This window comes from Sarcophilus harrisii, chromosome 4, assembly GCF_902635505.1.
Source record: "Sarcophilus harrisii chromosome 4, mSarHar1.11, whole genome shotgun sequence".
NCBI classification, from domain to species: domain Eukaryota; kingdom Metazoa; phylum Chordata; class Mammalia; order Dasyuromorphia; family Dasyuridae; genus Sarcophilus; species Sarcophilus harrisii.
The window spans coordinates 163,284,729-163,306,875 of NC_045429.1; the positions used below are offsets into that span (position 1 = coordinate 163,284,729).

The 22,147-nt window shown below is 33.7% G+C and overlaps 1 protein-coding gene across 2 annotated transcripts in view; it reads left to right on the forward strand.

The window, feature by feature from the left end:
- LOC100933586 (pantetheinase) overlaps positions 1-21,717 on the forward strand; it is a 31,209-nt gene extending 9,492 nt beyond the window's left edge. For both annotated transcript variants that reach the window (XM_012549344.3, XM_031964248.1), the window contains exons 3-8: positions 29-159; positions 9,412-9,604; positions 10,559-10,850; positions 11,263-11,624; positions 12,594-12,764; positions 20,231-21,717. In XM_012549344.3, the coding sequence (XP_012404798.1) occupies positions 29-159; positions 9,412-9,604; positions 10,559-10,850; positions 11,263-11,624; positions 12,594-12,764; positions 20,231-20,410 (1,329 nt within the window). In that variant the 3' untranslated portion in view covers positions 20,411-21,717. The remainder of the gene's footprint in view (positions 1-28; positions 160-9,411; positions 9,605-10,558; positions 10,851-11,262; positions 11,625-12,593; positions 12,765-20,230) is intronic.
- The last annotated feature ends 430 nt before the right edge of the window (positions 21,718-22,147 follow it).

A 22,147-nucleotide genomic window follows, 5' to 3' on the forward strand; every position in this document is an offset into this window, starting at 1 on the left:
TTGTATTAATTAAATTTATTTTCAACAGGGTGCACATATCATTGTGACTCCAGAATATGGTATTTTTGGATTTATCTTTGATAGAATAAATGTATATCCTTATCTGGAGGACATTCCACATCCAAAGGTGAACTGGACTCCTTGTACAGACAGCAAGAGGTATTAAAATATATTGTCAAACCTCGTCCTTCTTTTCTTAATCTTCTCTGTTCTTGCCTGCATTGTAGCATTTTATACTGTTGATAATCTTTCAGAAACTCTTCTGTTTCTCCTTTACACTGTTTTCTCTAGGTTCTTCTGTCAGTCTCAGTGCTCTTTCTTAATTTGTTTGCTAGATATTTTCATCTCTATCATGCTTTCTAATTATAGGTCTACCTTACTCTCAGACTTGGGTTCTTCTTTCTATTCTCTATTTTCTCTCATTGGTGACATCCGTGACACTTTGGAAACAACTCCCTGATCTAAAAATCCATTCTTAGTCTCTATCAACAGACAAACACAGCTTCACAAAACCTATGTGAAAACTAGATTTTTATAAGAGCAATGAATAAGAGAAAAGAGTATGTGGAACCTGAAGACATTTTCATATTTATGTATATAAGACAAAAAAAAAAAAAAGAAAATTCCAAACATCTCTCCTTAAAGGGATTTGGCACGAGAAGGAAAGGGTGCAGGAAATGTGGTAGGACAAAACCCCTCTGGGAGGGAAGGAGCAAGGTAATGGCAAAAGCTGCATTCTTTTCCAGTGGGAATTGCCAAACTATGAAGATAGAATGGTCTGCTAATCTACCTGGTCTCCGCTGAATAAGCACCTTCTTAGCCTAACCTAGACTGACTGATGACTCCCAAGAACACACAGGGACCCCAGATGAGGTTGCAAACAACAAATTATGTCAGCTGGGACTTTATTCAGGATGCATTCAGGGCTTCCATGCTCGGGGTCCCATGTTTCTGGAAAATATGGCAACTCAATAACACAAGTTTAGGGGACCCTTTAAATGGACATTTCTATTGGAGCTCTAATTACTCACCTTCAAATGTATTGGATGTCCCTTAGACTCTCCAAACAACACATACAAAATAGAATTTTCCTCTAAAATTCAACCTTCTTCTGAATTTCCTTTTTTTTTTTTTCCTGTGGAGTATACTGTGATACTTCCTGTGTCCTAAGTTTCATAATCTCAGAATTTTACTGAACTCTTCACTCTCATCTTACAAATCCTGTCAGTTGCTAAATCTTTATTTTTTTTCTATTTTTGATCTGATGTGCTAGTTCTTTGTAATAACTTCTTCCTTTTTTAGAAACTCATCAAGCATTTCTTTAGTGATCCATTCTAAAATTTCTTCAGGAATTTGTTAAACTCATTGATTTACAGTTTATAGACCCTTTTCTCTTTCCTTTAAAAAAAATTTGGATATTTTCTCTTTCCCAGTCTTTTCTATTTTCTATAGTCTTTCACATATTTCTGATAGTGGCTCAGTAATATAACTTTAATAAAAGCTAACATTTATATGGTACCATTTATGTGCCAGGCACTGTGTTAAGCAAAACAGCACTAATATGTAGATGCTATTATTATCTCCAGATGGAGAAAATGAGGCAAATAGTGACTTGCCCAGAGTCATACAGCTTATATATGTATGGGCTGTATTTGAATTCAGGCCCTCATTTTATCCACTGTGCTACCAGCTGCTCCAGTGCTTTCAATACTGAATATCTGTCGGTACTTTCCTTATCTAGGAATCTAATTCATTGAGGTCCAATGATCTGAATTCATCAAAGGCAACTAGATGCTATCACTATCATCTTGCTTCTCTTGGCTATCAATTTTCTCTTGGTCATTTTTATTGTTACAAGCAGAGTATAATCAAAGAGACATAATCAAAATAAGAGTTGAACAGAAATTCCTTCTCATTCAACCTCCTTAAGCAAAAATCTTTAATCTTTATCTTCTTTTTGTTTCACAGTGTAACTCAAAAATGAAATGAACACATACCAAATCTCTTTCTTGTCCTTCTTATCCCTTGCCAGGTCACTTAAATCTCAGGTCCAATGTTCCTATCACTATTTTCTACAGGACTTTGCTGTGCTCTTGTATACTTTCTGGGTTCCTGACCCTTGTTTCCATTTTCTTTACATTTCTCTTTAAATTTTAAGTTTGTGAATTTCTGAAGCATCCACACTGATATCTTCAGACAAATCCCATTTTCCCTCTCTTCAATGAAATTGTTTCTCTTTTTATCTTTAGAATTTCATTCTTGACCATTTCCCATGACTCCTGGACTAACTTGCTCCTGCAGCATTTTAGTCCACTGAATGTGTTACTACTTATCTGTTTTCTGAACCTTGTGAATTTTGTTTGCCCAAGATCTAATTATGCAAGGCAGACTAAGCCTAGATTTCCTCTTTTTTTTTCACAAATTTGTAGGAACCTCTTCTCCTTCCTTTTCTCCCACCTCCCAGGCTTCCCATAATTTCTACACTAGAAATCAATTTCTTCAAGATAGTGAGAATTAGATTCAGAATAAAATTTCTCTATATTGCTTTCTTCACATTTTGAAGAATGAAACTAAGTCAAGTTAAAAAAGTTATTTGTTCTGCTTTTTGGCAGAGAAGGTGCCCCAGCAGACGTTTGGAAATTTAAAATCTTCATTACCACTATATTATGTCTCAGTGCTAGATTTGTTATCTAGCTCCAAATTCTTTTTCTTATATAACAGTAACTCAGGTCTGGCAAAAAGAACCTAGACCATTGATTCAAATCACTGTTCAATTGCCTTTGCTTTCTATAATAGAAAATCTCTACAACTTTGGTATTATACCTGACTACAATCTCCCTCAATCTATATCTATATCTAGTCAGTTGCCAAATTCTGTTATTTCTGTCTCTATAATATTTCTTGCATCTATTTTCTTTTTTTCTACTTGCTTGGCCATTATTTTAGTTTAGAATGTCATCATGTTTTTCTTTTCTTTTTAAAAATTCTTTTCTTTTTGGTACATTGTCATGTGCCCAGCAGAACATCAGGGAGGATTCGAAATATATAATAACAAATTATCAATTCAAGAAAATATATATATTAGTAGAAGAAATTATATTCATTGATTCCATCTTTCTTGTAAATTGTTCTTTCGTTCTCTGCTGTACACCTTTTTTACTTTATTATTTTTCCCCCATTTTATCCCCCCACTCCCAAGTAGGCTATAGTTAAGAAAGACTATATTTATGTATACATTTGTAGATATATACATACACATATACACACACGCATGCATATATACACACACATGCAATTTGTCCATGTTGAATTCCTTAAAATTGGTATTTGATATTGGTTCTTATTTATTAAATTTTCTATTAAGTATGGGTTTGGTTGCTATAAAATCTTGAAAATCTGAAAGTTTATTGAATATCCATTTTTTTTGGAAATTTGGCAATAATATTCCTATGTATTTTCCACAGAGGGTCTATTTGAGGTAGTGATCAATGAAGTTTTTCTATTTCTACTTTCCCCTTATGTTCTATCCTTCCAAGACAATTTTCTTGGATTATTCATTGCATTATTTGGTCAAGGGTCTTTTTTACTCACAACTTTTAGGTAGTCCAATTATTCTTATATTTACTTTTGTTGATCTGTTCTCTGACCTGTTGTTTTTCTTATAAGTTGTTTCACATTCTGTTCTATTTTTTGCTTCTATAGATTCTATTTTGTTATTTCTTGGTCTCTCATAGCTTCACTGGCTTCTCTTTGCCCAATTCTAATTTTCAAAGAGCTGTTTTCATCATCAAGACTCTGTATTTCCTTTCCCACTTGGTTTAAATTTTTTTTAATCTCCTTTTCTACTTAGTTTAACTTTTTTTCATAACCTTGTTTTTTTGGGGATTGTTTTTATTTTATTTAATTTTTGCTCAATGTCTCTCATTTTATTTTTAAATTCTTTTTTGAGTTCTATAAATTCTCTCTGAGCAGGGAGCCATTTAAGGTTTTTTACTTCAATTTCCTCCTCTGAAGATGAACTCCAGTCTTCCCTGTTCCTATAGTAAATTTCTATGGTGGGCTTCTTTGCTGGATCATTTTTTTTTTTTTTTAAATAAGAGGTATTAGAGTAAGCATCTCTAATTGTTTGATGGGGGAACAGTGTCTCTAGCTTCACTTCATCTCTTCCAGACTCTGATCTAGAACCCCCAAACCAAGACTTCCATACTCCTGCAAGTATCCACAGCCAGCAGCATCCCTGCACCCCTGCCCTTGCATTCACTGAGTACTAATTTCTTCTCACCCAGGCTACAGCATAGCTGGACCTGACACTCAGATCACTCAGGTCACTCAGGTTCACTCGGTCTTCCCAGAATCAGACTCCAACATCCAGACACAGCCTGGGAGGTGCAAATTTTTGTGGTTCCTGCTGAGATTCCACCCAACTCTCTAGGGGTCTCCACTAGATGTTTTTGCAGAGCTAGCCTGAAGGTAGTTGCACTTCACACTGGCTAATCCCTGGCCTGAGGGCTTTCTTTGGATCTTCTTGGGTTGTACCACAAGCACCTCAGTTCTGCCCCAAGTCTTCTTTATTTTCCATCAGTCTATGTTTGCCCTAATGTAGAAATTTGTTCTATTTATGAGGGAAATCTGGAGAGTTTAAAATTTACCAACCTTCTCGGCCATTTTCCCCAAAATCCTCTCCCCACATTTTTCTTAGATACATTCATCTCATTCCAGTTCCCCTCAGCCCCCACCTCGTTGCTAAAGTTATTTTCATAACAGAAAGGTCTTAGCATTCCACTGCTCTGGTCAGTAAACTCCAATAGTTCTGTATTGCTTCTTGAATAAAATATAAATTCCTTTATATGGTTTAAAACCCTTTGAAGTTTGCCTTAAATTTACTTTTTGACATTATAATACATTTCATCCTGTCTTGTAAACTGTGATAAACTATATTAGCTCCAAACACCTCATCTTCTGTCTCTTTGTTATTTGTCTTGGTTGCCTGTCATTCCTATAACGAACTCCCCCTTTACTTTCCTTTTACATGAAGCCTTTTCCATTCTTCTCAACTGCTTGTAGCATTCCATAGTCCCATCGATACATCTCATTCATTTTGTGTGTATTTAATACATAAACATACTTGTACATGTTATGTCCTCCAATTGAATGTAAACTCGTGGAGTGCACACATTATTTTTTTGTGGTGTGTGTGTGTGTGTGTGTGTGTGTGTGTGTATGTGCATGTGTATGTGTTTGGCATCTCTAGCATTCATTACAGTTTTAGCACGTAGTAGGTGCTCCAGGAATGCTTAATGATAGAGAATCAAATTAACACATGTGAAAACACTTATGATTCTTTTTAGCCTTAATTTCTTTATGATCTCTCTTAAATAGAATTGAATATGATTTTAAAATTAAAAAGAGAGTCTAACCAAAGTGTGTTATTTATCACTTGCTCTTAATGGATGGCATGAGGTTCTATGACTCAACCAAAAATACCTTAAATAGCTTTTTTATTTCATAGAATCTTTTTCCCCCAATGATATTAAAATGACTGAACAGATGTAAAATTCTTTGCAATGCCTAGGAAAGCTAAAGTTTAAATCCAGAAGACCAATTAAAAGAATAGATTTTTATGTTACTTACAAATACCTTGATCTCCTCCAGCCAAGACTCAACTAAAATGTGTCTTTCTATGTCAAGAGACTTGTTGGCATCTTGAAATCAAATATCAGTGGGAAAAACATATTAAACAGTAAGACCAATGTAATGTCACTCTTATTATACACTTTTAGAATTGTCCAGATTCAGCTAAGAAAAAGAATGATCTCCCATCTGACTCTAGTCTTTCCATTTCCTACAGCTCCTGACCTTCAGGGAAAGTTTCTGTGGCTTAGTATGATTTCCATTCACTGCAAAGCACCATATCCTCTGCAGTGAGGAGAGTCTCTTCTAGTTCTCTATCTCCTTCTGCATGTATTCGCTGCATTTTCTCCTGCCTAATCTTCAGTCTCTTTTGGGATAAGAAGTCGTTCCTTCCACTCAGTGATGAACATACACATACCCAATTACACCCTACACATTCCAGTGATTCTGAACCCTTATAGGTCATCATCCAAACTTCATGCTACATACCCCCTACCCAATTTTTTTATTCCCATCCTCTTAAAGGATCCCACCCCAAACTCCTGACCAAACACTACTTACTCTTACTGTGCTTTCTGAAATCTATAGGTCACAAAGTTACCTTCATCTTTAATCTTCTCTCTCTTCAACATACATGTTGAAATACCCTATTTAGTTATTTCAGATGTAGCACTAGACTTAGAATTGAGAGATCTGGAATGAAATTCTAGTAGTGTCACTAACTAGATTTTAGTAAAACTCTTAGGATTATATAATAATTTAGATATGAAAGAGACATTGATCTAATCCTCTTATTATGTAAATGAAGTGGAGGTCCACCAAAGAGGCAGTGTTACTCAGGAAGTTAGCAAAGAATCAGAATTTGAACTGAGGTCTTCTGATTCCAACACATGATTGTTCAATATATCACACCTCTGACTCAATTTCTTTATTTATAAAATTCAAATAATACTTATAATATCGACCTGCTATCTGTAAAAAATACTTTGAAAACTTTTAAATTGTAAATACTTTATAAACATGAGAATAAAAAGGAAAAAAAAAACCTATATTACTCACTCTTCAAATATGATTTAGTATAAAAGATGATTTGAAAACTTACTTGCCAGCAGGTGGCACCAAAATAATGTGTTTTCCCATCTGTTTCATGCTGTTCATCCTCTGCACTATTCTATTTCCATTATATTCAAAGTAAACTGGAGGGATTAATTTAATTTTTGTCCGTTTGCTTTGTTAAACCCTGTAAAGTGTGTTCACTGCTTTTTAAAATGCTTTATTAGGCCAATTATTTAACCTCTCACTACTCTAATTTGCTCACCTAAAATAATGTTTATAATTCTAAAGGCTTTAAAGCTTCAAAACATGTTTCTCTTTCCCACAACTTTTATGAATTATAGTCTAGGTTTTGTTTTGGTTTTTTGTCCTGATTTGTAATTTCACTGATTTGGGGAATTCCCTGTAAGGAGATTGTTTCTATAAATGCAGAATGGCAATTGTTTTGAAATTTATATGTTTAGAAAATTGCCCAGGGACTCTGAGAGTTTAAGCTAATTTGTCTCCTCACAGAAACAATGAATGTTAGACATTCTCAGATCTAGGACTTGAATGTAGGTCAACCTGACCCATCTAAGCATTATGGCATGCTATTTTTGCTGTAAAATAGGTAGCATGAGTATTATTATCTTCATTTTACAGATGAAATTAAAAATCTCGCTCATAACAACATAACAGAATTGTCAGAGCTGGGACTCCAATTGACATCTTATGATTCTAAAACTAATGCTCTTGTGGTATTATGTTGCCTGTCTGTCTGTCTCTTTTTAAAGAGTTAGGTTTAAAGAAATTTGGCAGCTCTTAAGAACAGCATTATTTATCAGCCTGTTAACTTACCCAAGGAACCTAATTTATTTATTGATTTTAAATTTTATTTTTTTTATTAATTAAATTATATGTATATATTTGCTGAGGCAATTGGGGTTAAGTAATTTGCCCACAGTCACACAGCTAGGAAATATTAAATGTTTGAGGATAGATTTGAACTCAGATTTTCCTGACTCCAAGGCTGGTGCTGTATCTACTGCACCATTTAGCTGCCCCAATTTTTAGTTTTTTTTAAATTTTTATTTATTTTATTTTTAATTCATGGAATAAAACGAACATTTCCATAACATAGTATAATAAAAATAGATGATTGCAATAAAAATCAATTATTCATTAAATAGGTAATAAAGTTATCATATACATTTTTTATTTTCCTTTTTTTCTCTTCTATATCCCTGCCCAAGACATGTAGATTTTCTTCTTACACAACATTACTATTATTGTATACAACATTCTCTTGGTTCTGTTCATTTCACTTTTCTTGATTTAGTGCAAGACTTTCTATGCTTTTCTAAAATCATTGAGCTCATCATATCTTATTGTACAGCAGTAGGATCATAATTTATTATGGAAAATTCAATCTGTTTGAGAAGAGAGTGTTGATATATACCCCACCAGAATCTCTTCTCTTACATGCCTCTCTATTCTTCAATTTCATTAGTGTTACATTAGTTCTGATTATCCCTTTTATGTGGCATATAATTCCACATGGTATCACTATCACACACATCTATCTATCTATCTATATAAATCTATAAAGCTTTATACTTTCTAAAGTGATTTCATAATAACTCCTGCTCCCTTGGGTTAGGTAGTATGTGCTATTATTTCTACTTACAAACTGAGAAAACAGAAATCAAAGGAGTTGCCCAAAGTCATACCTTGTAACCAGCAGAGCCAGAACTAGAACATGGGACTTCAAATTCAATGGGCTTTTTCCTTTGGGACTCACCTTTTCCCTTTCCCTTTTTCTTTTTTGAAGGGGTTATCTGGGTTTGTAATTTTAGTAGTTTGGGGAAATACCATTTATGAAGGCTTCCTCTGCCAATGTACTTTGTCAATTCATTCACAAGTTATGATTATAAAGGAGTATTGAGAGGCTCATGGTCACATAGCTAGTTTATGTTAGAGACAGGACTTGAGTCTATGTGTAATTGACTCCAAGAGCAGCCCTTATTCTCTATGCCAAATATTGATTCCTGGGATCTGATTTATTTCTTCCTTAATGAGCTTTGCCAATCTTTTAACACCTTATTGCCATAATTTTCTCTTAATATATATACCCTTTTATAGTCATATACACCCCTAGCCCTCTTTTGAGAATATTGCCCACTGAACTTTCCTTTTATCTTCTTTTTTATTCTTCTACCTCTCTTTTAAATTGCCTTTTTGTGAATAAGACAGTTTATTGTAGTATCACTTTTTTTCTGTTCACAAATATAGTTTAAAAAGTCTTAATTTAAGAAATGAAACAAATGTTTCCATAACAAAGTAGAATTAAAAAAAAAGGTTGCACAAGCAATTAAAAATCTATTATTTACAACTTGCTTTTCTTTTTAAATATATGATAAAATAATTATATAAATTTCTTTTTTTCTCCTCCTTTTCCTGCCCTAGAGATGGCTACCATTAGACACAGATATGTATATAAAATATAATATAAAATAATAAATAATAATAAAATTGTATATATTAAAAACATAACTATACATATTTTTATATTAGTTCTTTCTCTGGATACAGATGACATCTTTGCTTTATAGGTCCTTTGTTATGAATCTGTGTACTTAAAATAGTCAAAATGACTTTGTTGCTCAAAGTTGTAGTATCACTTTTAATTCTTTAGATGTTGCATTTAGTGGATCCTATTTTTTTTTCCTTCCACTGAATATCTACTAGATTTGGCAACACACCAGTTCAAGAAAGACTCAGCTGCATGGCCAGGAATAACTCCATCTATGTGGTAGCAAATATAGGGGATAGAAAGACATGTGATTCCACGGTGGCCAAATGTCCCTCTAATGGCTATTACCAGTACAATGCTAATGTGGTATATGATTCAGAGGGGAAATTGGTGGCCCGTTACTATAAGGTATGAATTCATTTTTAAGTAATTCAGCAAGTAAATGTCAAAGAAGAAATATTGATAATTAGGATTATCAAAATAATAGTGATGTCAATAGTAGTAGAACTTTAGAAATAATTTTTATCAAAGTTACTTACCCACATTGTTTAACTTCATATTTGCAAGTAGTAGTAAAGCAATTGGAAACAATGGCCTTATAGGAAGGGGCCTATAAAGTTTCAGTTGTAATAATATCTATTGGAAAAAGTTACTATTATAATGAATTAGAACATATGAGAGACAGAAGTTACTATTTTATATTGAATGTTTCATTTGGTCCCAAATAGTGAAAAAGGTAGTATTATAAAATGGTTTGTATATTGGACTGAGAGTTAGCAAGTCCTGGGTTCAAATCTTGCCTCTAATACCTGTTAATCTGTATAAACTTTATGTCTCTTAATTGATATATGCTTCAAACACGTGCCTGGGATTCATCCAATTAATCATTTAAAGGAGCCAATCTTTGTTTTATTGGAGGCAGTTCCCATAATAGAAGTTCTTTATATTGATGGCATCAGAAGATTTTATTCCATGTTTATGTACTCATGCAGTAGACTGGGAAGTTTGTTCTGCCGAATTAAAGAAATCAAAGTGCACTTGTCTACAGATAATTATAATTAAGTATTTTTGATAGTCATTAAAATTGACAGATATTTATTGCTTTCCTATAATGGATAAGGAATTGTAAATCGTATCTTATCTTCCCCCATGAAATACAAAAGAATTGTCTTTAATTTCTTTCACTGTAAGAATAATAATGTCGTTATACAATGCATTATCTCTATTTTCTCCAGAAGTTTTCATTCTGTCTGAGGCAAAAATCAGTACTGTCCAATAACTGTAAGCTAGCACTATTTAAGTACATTACAGTATCTATATCAACTTTCTTATAAGTTTTTTTTGTGTGTGTTTTTATTACAGAAATATATGTTAACAAATGAAGTCCAGTTTGACAGCCTAATGGAGCCTGAGTTGGTGACTTTTGATACAACATTTGGAAAATTTGGCATTTTAACAGGCTTTGACATACTTTTTCGTGACCCTGTGGTAACTCTGGTAGAAAAGTTGAAAGTGGACACAATCGTGTTACCAGTAGCTTGGATGAACAATTTACCATATTTATATCCTACTACATTCCATGCAGCATGGGCTACAGGAATGAGAGTTAATTTGCTTGTAGCCAATATCCGTAACACTGTCAATCAAATGTCAGGTAATTTATAATTTCTAAAGGAAGATTTATGGATTTTCTGTAATAAAGTTCTCAGACATCAATTTCTCTAATTGACATACAGACCCAACTAAATTATTTATTTCCCAATTTAAAACTTCTCAATCAGCAAATTTGGAACAGAATATAGACTTAATCTGAATTTTAATTTCTTTATAGTTTTCTTATTTAATTTTCTAAAATTGGATACTTAATTTGTCCATAAAAGGCTCAAGTAAACCTTTTCCAAAGCTTTTTTCCTGATCGTCTCTGCTTCCCTTCCTCCTATCCTCTAACCTGAAATCACTGGCAATGTTAATATTTGTTCAGTATGTTAAACAGTACAAGAGTGGCTAATTTAAAAAGATTTATATTTTATACTTATTGAAAAAAATTTCTTATTTATTATTTTTAGGGAGTGGTATTTATGCACCAGATTCTCCCAAAGTGTTTTATTTTGATATAAATTCAAAGAATGGGACACTTCTCCTTGCACAACTGGACTCACATCCTAAACTCTCACCACCAGTGAATTGGAGCTCCTATGCTAATAGCATAGTACCTTTCTCAACAGAGCAAGAAGAATTTAAAGCCTCAATACTTTTTGATAAGTTCACCTTCAAAGAACTTGTTAATGATACAGGAAATTACTCTGTTTGTCAGAAAACACTGTGTTGTCACTTAAGTTACAAAATGTCTGAGAAGAGAACAGATGAAGTTTATGTTTTGGGGGCTTTTGATGGACTTCACATTGATGAAAGGGAATATTACATGCAGGTAATCATTTTTAGCAGAAGGTTAGGTGGAAAGATTAAAGATCAATATTGAATAAGAAATTTAATATATATTATAAATTTCACTGTTCTAATAAAGTTTGTATATAATTAAAAAAAGCAAAACAAAAAACTAGTATTTATATAGTGCCTTAAGTTTTACAAAGCACTTTATACGTTACCTCATTTGTTCTTCACAACCACCCTGTGAAGTTTTATTATCATCTCTATTTTACTGATTAAGAAGCAGGAGGCTAAGTGACTTAGCTAAAGTGACATATTTAAGGTCTGAGGTGAGATTTGAACTTTAGTCTCCAGAAGCCAAATCCAGTGCTCACCACTGTACCACCCAGTGGCTTCTAGGTACTGAACCCTGATAAAGAGCATTTTGGTACTGTGGAAGATATATTGGCCGGAAAGGCAGAAGGTATGGATTTTTATCCATGCTTCCTCATTAATTGGCAGTATGACACTGTCACACTTCACTTATCCTCTCTGGATCTCTGTTTTTTCACCTATAAAGTGAGGGTACTAGACTAAACAATCTTTAGCATCCCTTCCAGCCTGCAGCTAGAATATTTTATGAAATAAATAACAGAAGATGTTTAAATAAATTTTTCCAGTCATTATTTTAAGATATTACCACTGTTGAACTAAATTGAATTAAATTAATAATAAGTCATAAGCACAGGCACAAGTAATTTCAGGTTTTGACAGGGAACACCTAGGGTCTTGTTCTGTTTCTTAGTAAATATGTGTGAGTATATATTTCAGTTACTACCTAAAGAGAAGCATGTACTAGACTATAAAAAATGTCTTATCAAGTGAATTGTTAGAGCCTCAGACATGCTCTAGGAGAAAGGAATGGCTTAATCAAGTAGGGAAGTTTGATTACTTAACAAAAGAACAAAAGCAGTTTTATGCTGTTGAAGTTGTGTATACTGATCATTTGATCTATATTTATTTCACCCAGATTTGTACTCTTTTGAAGTGCTTGACAACTATGTTAGAAACTTGTGGGCAGCCGGTTGAGAATGCTTCTACTTTGTTTGACATGTTCTCTCTCAGTGGCACATTTGACTCTAAGCACGTTTTTCCAGAGATGTTGCTGAGTGGACTTCAGACTGCACCTGGAGAATTTAAGGTAGGAGTTTTTTCTGTGCATTTTTATATAACTTCTTTGTGAGATGAAGGAATAGTTTATGCAATAAAATCTAATTAAAAAAATACTGCTGTGCCAGAAATACCATATTTTATAGAAATTAAGGGATAATGTGGCATTTGAGAACTGTCAGAAATACTTGAATATAGACAGAAAATAGACCTAAGTAAAAATGATAAGCCATAAAGTAGTACCTAAATTTGCATGTGAGAACTTAGCAATAAATCATTTATTGTTCTGTGATTATTTGACATGTAGTTAAATTAGTCTTCTATTTCTTTTTTCAGTTAAATTTTGTTGATATTTTTTGTATTGCCACATTATTTTCTCAGTATCTCTTCCCTCTCACTTTCAGAGAAACAGTCGATATAAGAAATAACAGCTTATAAAGAACAAAAAAGAAAAGTAAAGATCAGCAAAAGTGATCAGTACAATAAAAAAGTCTGAAAATACATGTAGTATTCCACATTTGTTTAACTCCTACTTCTGTAAGGGAGCAGGATATATGATACTATACATATCTTGTCATGCTTGTTCTTTTTAATTTTGCAATTATCACTTTTGATTTTTTATGATGGTTCTTTTCATTGATATTGTTGTAGTCATTGTATATATTGGTTTTTTTTTTACTTAGTTTACTTCATTCTCTGTTAGATTATGTAAGTCTTTCTATCTCTACTCATGTTTCTTATTTGACAATAATATTCCATTACATTCATGTACCATAATCTGTTTAGTCTTATCTTAATTGAAGAGTATCTGTCTACTTTCTTTTTAGTTCTTTACTCTCATAGATATGTTGCTATAATATATATACATATGTATTATTATTATTTTTTGGTGTAAATGGGAGCTTTCTTTTTAATCAGTGACCTCTGTGAGGTATATACTTTTTAATGGAATCTCTAAGTAAAAAAGTATAGATATTTTTGCAATTTATTTGCATAATTTCAAGTTGCTTTCTAAACCGATTATATTGATTCACAGCTCCACCAAGAAAATCCTAATGTGCCATCTTGTACCACAACCTCTCCACTAGTATTGCTCTTAGATCTAGGCAAGAAGGGCTTCTGCTTCAGGTCCAGAGCCTCAAGGGCTCTTGTGCTTTGAATGACTCCACACATCTTAATTACAAAAAATTATAGAAAATGTGAGAATTAAGAGGAAATCCTTGCCTTAGAAACCCTCGAGTCTTACTGGAATAAACTTAGGCCTTTATGAGTGTTGCTTCCTGTAGAGAGAAAGAAGCTGTTATTATAGCTTATTATTCAAGTAAGGAAACCTTGTTTCTAGGGTCATCCAATCAGGGATTGGGGCATAATTTAAGTTTTGGCCTTCCTCACTCTTTAGCTCAATGAGAGTATTGAGTCACCTAGACTTGACATCTCAATCCCTACCTTAGAAATTTTAGACTGGAAACATACTTTTGAATTTTCTTTTGCTTCATTGGAGAAACTGGGATTAGGGTATAAAGTAGGTATAATGGCTATAATATACCAGGAGACAGATTTCAGCTCAGTAAGTTGCTGTTGAAAGTCAACGTGGCTTAGGCCAGGCCCTAACTGATACATGTTGGCTGTATGACCCTAGGTAAGTCTTTAAATTCTCAGTGCTTTTTGCCAGGAATAAAGCCTAGGAAAATCATTTAAATCTGGACTTCCAGATTGGACAGTTTTCTCATTGTAAAATGAGATGTAGTAAGAAATAGCATGAACTTCAGTGTTTTTGCCAAGAAACTCCCAGAATGGGGTCATGAAGAGTCAGGGCCAACAGAAACAAGTGAACAACAACTTAATGTTTTGAGCAGTTAACTACTTTTGACATATATTTGCTTCTTAGAATTTGTAATATGCCTCCTATTGGCAGTTTCAAAATCCTGAATGCTTTTTAATGACTCATTTAATGACTCATAAAATGAGCCATTTTCTTCACTAATAAATTTAAATTGGAGAGGTCTCTCATTTAAGGAAGGGACAGGTAAACATTTGCCACCAAAATGTGCATGTACTCTACCTCATTGTATTATGTAAGATGGATTCTATTACGTACTATTATATTAGAAACTGAATTTTTAAATTTTATACCTTTTGTGTTTGAGTGCTATGAAAATATAAAGATAGTATCAACATTATACTTTCTGGTTTATTTGTTTTGCCAATATAACAATATTTTTAAAAATAATATTTTAAATTTTAGTGTAAGGTGAAACCAAAATTATATTTACAATTATTATTGTAATTATTGTACAATTATTACAATTACAATTATTGTTACAAATAAACATTATCAAGGCCTTCTATGAATGGCCTTTTTTCATGTGAAATGTGAAAGAATTTTTATTCACTATTTTATTCTTTGGTTCATGCTGTTACAAAAATGATAAGATTTTCAGTTTTTCTTAAAATGTGTGTTATTGAGGAGTGATAGTGGTCTGTTCTGTGTCTACATCTTAGTTATCAGCTATTGAATAGTATTGAAAATACTTATTGGAAAGGAAGCTATGAATATTTGTGAAGTGGAATGAGATTGTAGGTAGCCAGAAAATAAGATGAACAATCAAGGTATAAATTGTTTTCCTACAAAATCTGATAAATATTGTTTGAAATAGGTAGGAAGATGAAAATCGGGGTCGACATCTTCAGGAAATTGTAGTACAAGTGGTCATATGAACTAAAGTAGGAACTAAATTGGGGATTTAGATATTCTGTACAGTTCAGTATTTTTAATCATAATATTTCTTATGAAAAGATGAAGATTATAAATTAATTATTCCAGTTTTTCACAAAAATCATTATTTTTCCACTTGGCGCCATAGATTTTGTATTACACTTTTTAATTAAATTGTTTATATAGACAGTTTTGCTTCTTCCAAATTTTTTTTCCTTTTTGTAATATTCTTCTCTAAAATATAATATTCTCTGGGAGCAGGTTTCTTAGGGGGCTTCTGAAAGGCAGCCTTAGTTTCAATTCAGTGTAATCATCCCAAATGCAGCCAGGAGTTAAAGTTGAAATCCTTTATTGTCTCCTTCAAAGTCTTAAATCCTTCACTTGATGCTTAGCTAGTTTTTCTTGGAGGCCTTTTGTAGTCTGGGTTCTGAGAGCTCTTGCTGCTAGTCTTTTGCCTCTGCCAGCTTCTGCCTCTAGCTCCCTCCAAATATCTCCAGCCAGCACAAAGGTAGAAGATGAAATGAATCTGTCTCCTCCTCCGAGACCTTCTAGTGGGCTTCTATTCTAGTGGGCTTGTCCTTTAGTGGGCTTGTCCTCTTTGACCCTGATAGCTCCTCCTTATATATGCTCTCTTAAAGGTGTGAATCTTGTGGAATTATAGTAAGTATTAAGTACTTGTGAATTAGAGAATCATTATCTCATCAATTCCACTGACTTAGAACCTTGTAAGAATCCTAACATCTCCTGCTTTCTTTTGATTTAGAACATAGGTGGCCATGACCTCCCTGACTTCTCAAGGAGGTGAGAACCCCAAAAAAGAAGGTGATCACGCCTTTCCTGACTGCTCAAAAAAGGAGTGAAAACACCATAAAAAGAGGTGATCACACCCTCCCTAACTGCTCAGGAAGGGAGATGAAAACACCAAAGAAAATGGGAAATCAAATCAGATTAGCGGGTTTCTTCTGAAGGGGTTCACTTGAAACAGGTATACATAAATCCATCAATATGGGAGGTATTACACATAATTACATAAATTACATAAGCACATAGTAACACAGACTAGTAGTGATGTAACAAATAACATGAATCAACATGAGGATATATACATGTCCATAAGTCCTAGAAATAGTCCAAAAGGAATCTATTGTCCATTAGTTCATGTACCAGGAATCCAATAATTCTTGGAAGTTTTGAAGTCTTGCAATAGTCTCATTTTGTGTTAGGGAATCCAATGATTCCTGCTGGTTTTCAAGTCCTGCAACTGTCTCATTATCAGCTATGCTCTTTCAGTGTCAGATGTTTTTTGGTTTTCTCCTTTGTTTTGAGATTTTTCTCTTTTTCCTATCTCTCTCTGATGGACAAGGAGAATATGGCTTGTTGGCACCCATCTGATTCCTTCTCCATCTGTAGAGATACAAGCAAACCCTTTTTCCCACACAGTTAACCTATCTAGTCCCTTCTATTTACCACTTTTGGGATTTCTCCTTATTACCTGGAAATTGCATTGGAGCTGTTTGCACTCGACACTGCCCTGTTGGTTTAAAAGCCTGTATTCTCCCCAATTGTAATCCCTTTCTGCCATCTGATGCTTTTTGGATGGTTAATCATGTAATCCTTTTCTGCCATCTGAATGCCTTTTGCTAATTGATCACATCAGAGTCCTGATCTTTTAAAGACTCTCTGGGTGTAAACTCAGCTGCCATAATGCCCCACCTGTCTTTTATATGATATCTTGGGGCTGGGCCCTGCCTCTCATTTATTTCCCTGGGTCAATCTACATTCTGAGGCCCAGTGGAAACCCTTGTGGCATTTTGGACATGGTGTTTTTGGTTTTATTCTCTCACCTGTCCTCTCTATCTCCATATCTACACTGAGCTCTTAGATGTCCAATTTTTCCACACTGAAAATATCAACTGAGTTTCTCTAGAAGTCCCTTGCCTGTCTTCCCATGTCCATCATATATATATGGGTCTGGGTATAATAAGCATTTGTGCCCACTGTGGCACAGCGTCTTATGATCTCCTCTAAAGGAGCATCTTTGTGTAGTCCCCATATAATTCTTCTGCAGACCTCATTAACATTTTCCTTAGCCAGTTGTCTTATCATAATTCTTGTAGCTGCATTTTCTCCATTGGTTTTTGTGACAGCTATTTGCAAACGTCCCACAAAATCCGCAAAGGGTTCATTGGGATCTTTCTTGATTTTTGTGAAGGCTTTACCTTCATCTTTACCTGGGAGGGAACCCCAAGCTTTTATAGCAGTAGCAATCTGTTCATAAGCTGTTGTGGGGTAATTAATCTGTGCTGAATTCTCTCCATATTGACCTTCACCTACTAGTTGGTCAAAAGTGACTTGTATATTAACTCCTGTTTGCCTACTTTGTTGGGTCCTACATAATTCATGCTTCTCCAAAAGCCACAACAATTTTTGTCCAGGTTCTAAACATGTCCTTGCTATGGATTTCCAATCACTAGGGGTTAGGATTTCATAAGCCAAATTATCTAGTAACATCTTAACATAAGATGATGTAGCCCCATAAAGAGTGCAACTTTTTTTCAAATCCTTAATTTTTTCCAAATCAAAAGGAGTGTATTTTCTCCTTTGTTGACCTGAAGAGTCAAGTTCTTCAATCACAGGATATACATTTATTTTTAAATCAGATACATTCTGGCCTTCATTTTTTTTTTTTTTTTTGCTGTAACCAGTGCTTTTTGTAATCTTATCATAGGCTGCTTAATAGGTGGTTCTGTTCATGTCACTGCCTCTCCCCCTTCTCCTTCCTTCATCCATGAAGGGTTAATTGAAGGATGTAGGTCAGGGGATAGGAAATGCTCCTGCTGTGAAGTGCCACACTCAGAATTGTACTTAACTCCATTCTTATCTGATTCTTCATCCTTTTCACCTAGTTTAGTTGGCTCCTCCCCCTCTTGCTCTTTCATCTTTTTTCCCTATTCTAACACTTACATAATTTCTTAAAGCCAGTTGTATTAAATTATATGTATTAAGTGTATTTTTGGAAGTTGAGTTTGGATTGTAATTGTAGTATTCACCTAGTTGCTCTCCTACTAATTTCCACTTGTCTGGATCCAATTCTTTTTCCATAGAGAACCAAGGAGATGTGTACTGTACAGTTTCCAAAAGTTCAGTGATCTCCTCCCAAATTATTATCAAACCTTGGCTTTCCATAAGTCTGACAATGCTCTCTACACATTTTCCTTGAATTGGAAAAGAAGGCTATTTTCTAAACATCTGTCCCATTTTAGCTGAAATTCTTCTTTAGCCCTTAAACAAAAGTTTCCTTGTCTGTTTTTGTACTCCCTAATTTCTGGGTCACAGATGAAGGTTCTTAGCCCCATGTTGAATGCCAAAGTGTAATGTTCTTCTCTAAAATATAATGTTCTCTGGGAGCAGAGCTCTTGGGGGGCTTCTGGGGCAGCCTCCATTTCAGTTCAGTGTAATCACCCCAAATGCAGCCGGGTATTAAAGTCCAATTCCTTTATTGTCTCTTTCAAAGTCTTGTCTCTTTTCCTGGGGCCTGGTTAGCTTTCTTAGAGGCCTTCTGTAGTCTTGGCTCTGAGAACTTGAGCTTTGGCTTCTGAATCTCCTTAACTTCTAAAGGTTTGTGCTTGAGCCTCCAGCCACAACAAAGGTGGATGATGGAATGAATCTGTCTCCTCCCCTGAGAGCCTCTAGTAGGCTTCCATTCTAGTGGGCTTGTCCTTTAGTGGGCTTGTCCTTCATGGCCCTGACAGCTCTTCCTTATATATGCATTCTTAAAGATGTGAATTTTGTGGAATTATAGTAAGTACTAAGAACATGTAAATTAGAGAATCATTATCTCACCAATTCCACTGACTTAGTACCTTGTAAGAATCTTACCACTTTTTACCCTGTAAACTCCAGAGATGGTTCTTCCTGTCATTATTTCCTATTCTCATCTTTTATGATTACCAGTTTGCTGAGTGAGTTGAAACCCTTGGTGGTTTGATTTACATTTTTCTTAATAATTATTTGAGTAATCTGGAACATTTTTTCATGTTTATTAATAATTTGATATAATTCTTTTGAGAATTATTTATTTATATATTTGACCATTTATTTTATAAATAATGTACATATTAAATATTTTTATATTTCCATCTATCCATATAATCTGTTAATTGTCTCTGAATTCTGGATGACTTGTCTAAGAAATTTGATACAAAGATTTGTTTTTCTATTTGACCATTTCCTTTTGTGTCCTAGATGCATTTGTTACAGAATATTTTCACTTTTATATAATTAAAATTATTTATTTTTATCTTAAGTAATTGCCTTTTTCTCTTGTAGATTTAAGAATACATTTCCTATTCATAGCTATGTAAGGTGCATGACTGCTTCAGTTTTAACTTTCTATAGGATAATCTTTGAAATTAATGTCACATATCCATTTTGAATTTATTATGGAATGTGGTTTAAAATGTTGGTCTGTGCTTAATCTGTACTTAATCTTTGCCATGCTGCTTTCCAGGTTTCTCAACAGTTTGTATTGGTTACATGTATTTAGTTAACAGTATTTTATTTATGTTGAATGTTGTTTTTATTGTATGTTTTCTTCCATCTTGACAATTTTAATTAAACAGTTAACAATTTAATATTCTTGACTGTGATCCATAAACTAGTTTAACACATTTATTAATCATTTCTTAGCTCAAGAGTTTGGAAATATTTTGTTTATTATATCATTTTGAGGTATTGTCTCTTTATTGTTAATGAAAGCAACTTTAATTTTTTTTTGTTAGATTTTAAATGATGGACGCATAATAAATGAGAATGGTACATCTGGACCTGTCTTAATGGTGACTCTATTTGGGAGGCAGTATGAAAAGAATAAACCAACAAATGCTTCAGTTGAGCAGGAAATTGCATTATTGATGAGGATAATAACTATGGTATTTCTTTTCTACTCAGCAGTTTGGTAGGAACTGCATAATATTGTGTTGCCTACCATTTATTGTTTTCTAATGGTAAGAACATATATGTCTGGACAACTTTCCCACCCTCAACAATTCTTAGGTGAATACCTAGGTTAGTATAATTCCTACCTTTTTCTGTAGTATTGAAAAGTTACTGAACCACAGTGGCACATTTAAGTCCACCAAATGATACTGGTAATTGGATACTGGTATGGGAGACTCTACCACATGCTTCATCAAAGCAGGATCACTGATGTTACTTTCTAAATTACATTACTACCATTACCACTTGCATCCTTCCATTTACAATGGGAAGAGCACTGAATCTGAGTTCAAATTCTAATATTGACATTTACTGTCTGTGAAATCTTATGCAAATCAAATCTCCCTGAGCCTCAGTTGCCACATCTATAAAATGAAAGGACCATACTCTCTTATATGTATATAACATCTTAAACAGAATATCCTGAGACAAACATTCTTTTATGCCATTCTCCTAACACCCTTATGAAATAAACATCGTGAGTACTATTATACTTCAGATGTGGCAATTGATCCTCAAGGACATGAATCATAGAATCCTGAAGTGAAAAATGGGCATCTGCTTTACCATTATCTTAAACATGGATCCTGCTTTTATAAGCATCCCTTACAAGTGATCCACACACCCTCTGCCTCATGATTTGACCAGTATCACACAGTTATTATGTGGTAGAAAAAAAATTGAAAATTGCCTCTTCAAATTACATTTTTAGATTTCATGTTTGTGTTTTTTCATAATTGTACTGCTTAGTCTTAGCATTCATTAGGACATTAATGATGAGATCAATATCCAGTTTCCTGCTATTTACATGATCCAAGCTTTAACTCTATTGACAGGCATTTGGGCTTAGTCTGTAGACTTTTGAGAGACATCTCACTGTTTTAAATATGTCCTTGTTTAATCACCTCTTTGATTTGTCATATCTTTCTACTTACAAATAACAAGTGCCATTGCTTCTTTGAATAAATAGATTTAAAAAGAATTTTGTAACTTTACTCCCTTACTACATCTCCTTATACATATACACTTCAGGTTTATGTATGAAATTTGTCTGCCTCTAAATGGCTTCCACATCACTTATGTAAGTCCTTCACTGCTGTACAATATTAACAATTCCTTTTGCTTTTTATGTTTACAACCTCAAGGTTCAGATTTGTTTTAAAATAAAGTATATTGGAATCCTGTGAAATACAGAAAACAAATACAATTGTTAGACTGTTCATCAAAGGAAATTTAATAAATATTATAGGTGGAGAAACATACCATCGTAGAAATGCTTATTTCTTTTGTGATTAATTGATTCATTCTATATTTATTAGATTCTTAAAATGTACTTGGACTGATATTTACAACTTTTTTTTTTTTTTTTTTTTTTTTTTTTTTTTTTTGCTGAGACAATTGGAGTTAAGTGACTTGCCCCAGGGTCACATAGCTAGGAAGTGTTAAGTGTCTGAGATCAAATTTGAACTCAGGTCCTCCTGATTTCAGGGCTGGTGCTGTATCCATTGCACCACCTAGCTGCCCCCAATGTTTACAAATTCTTTACAAAAATTCCAAGGGTTTGTAATTTTATTTTTCCTATAGGTAAGCTTTTTTACTATCTCAGTTTCTCTTTGACAAACTTTTTATTTCTTTGGAAATGTCATAATCTCAGGAGATAGGCTCACTGAAATAATTTTAGGATTATTAATAAAAATAGT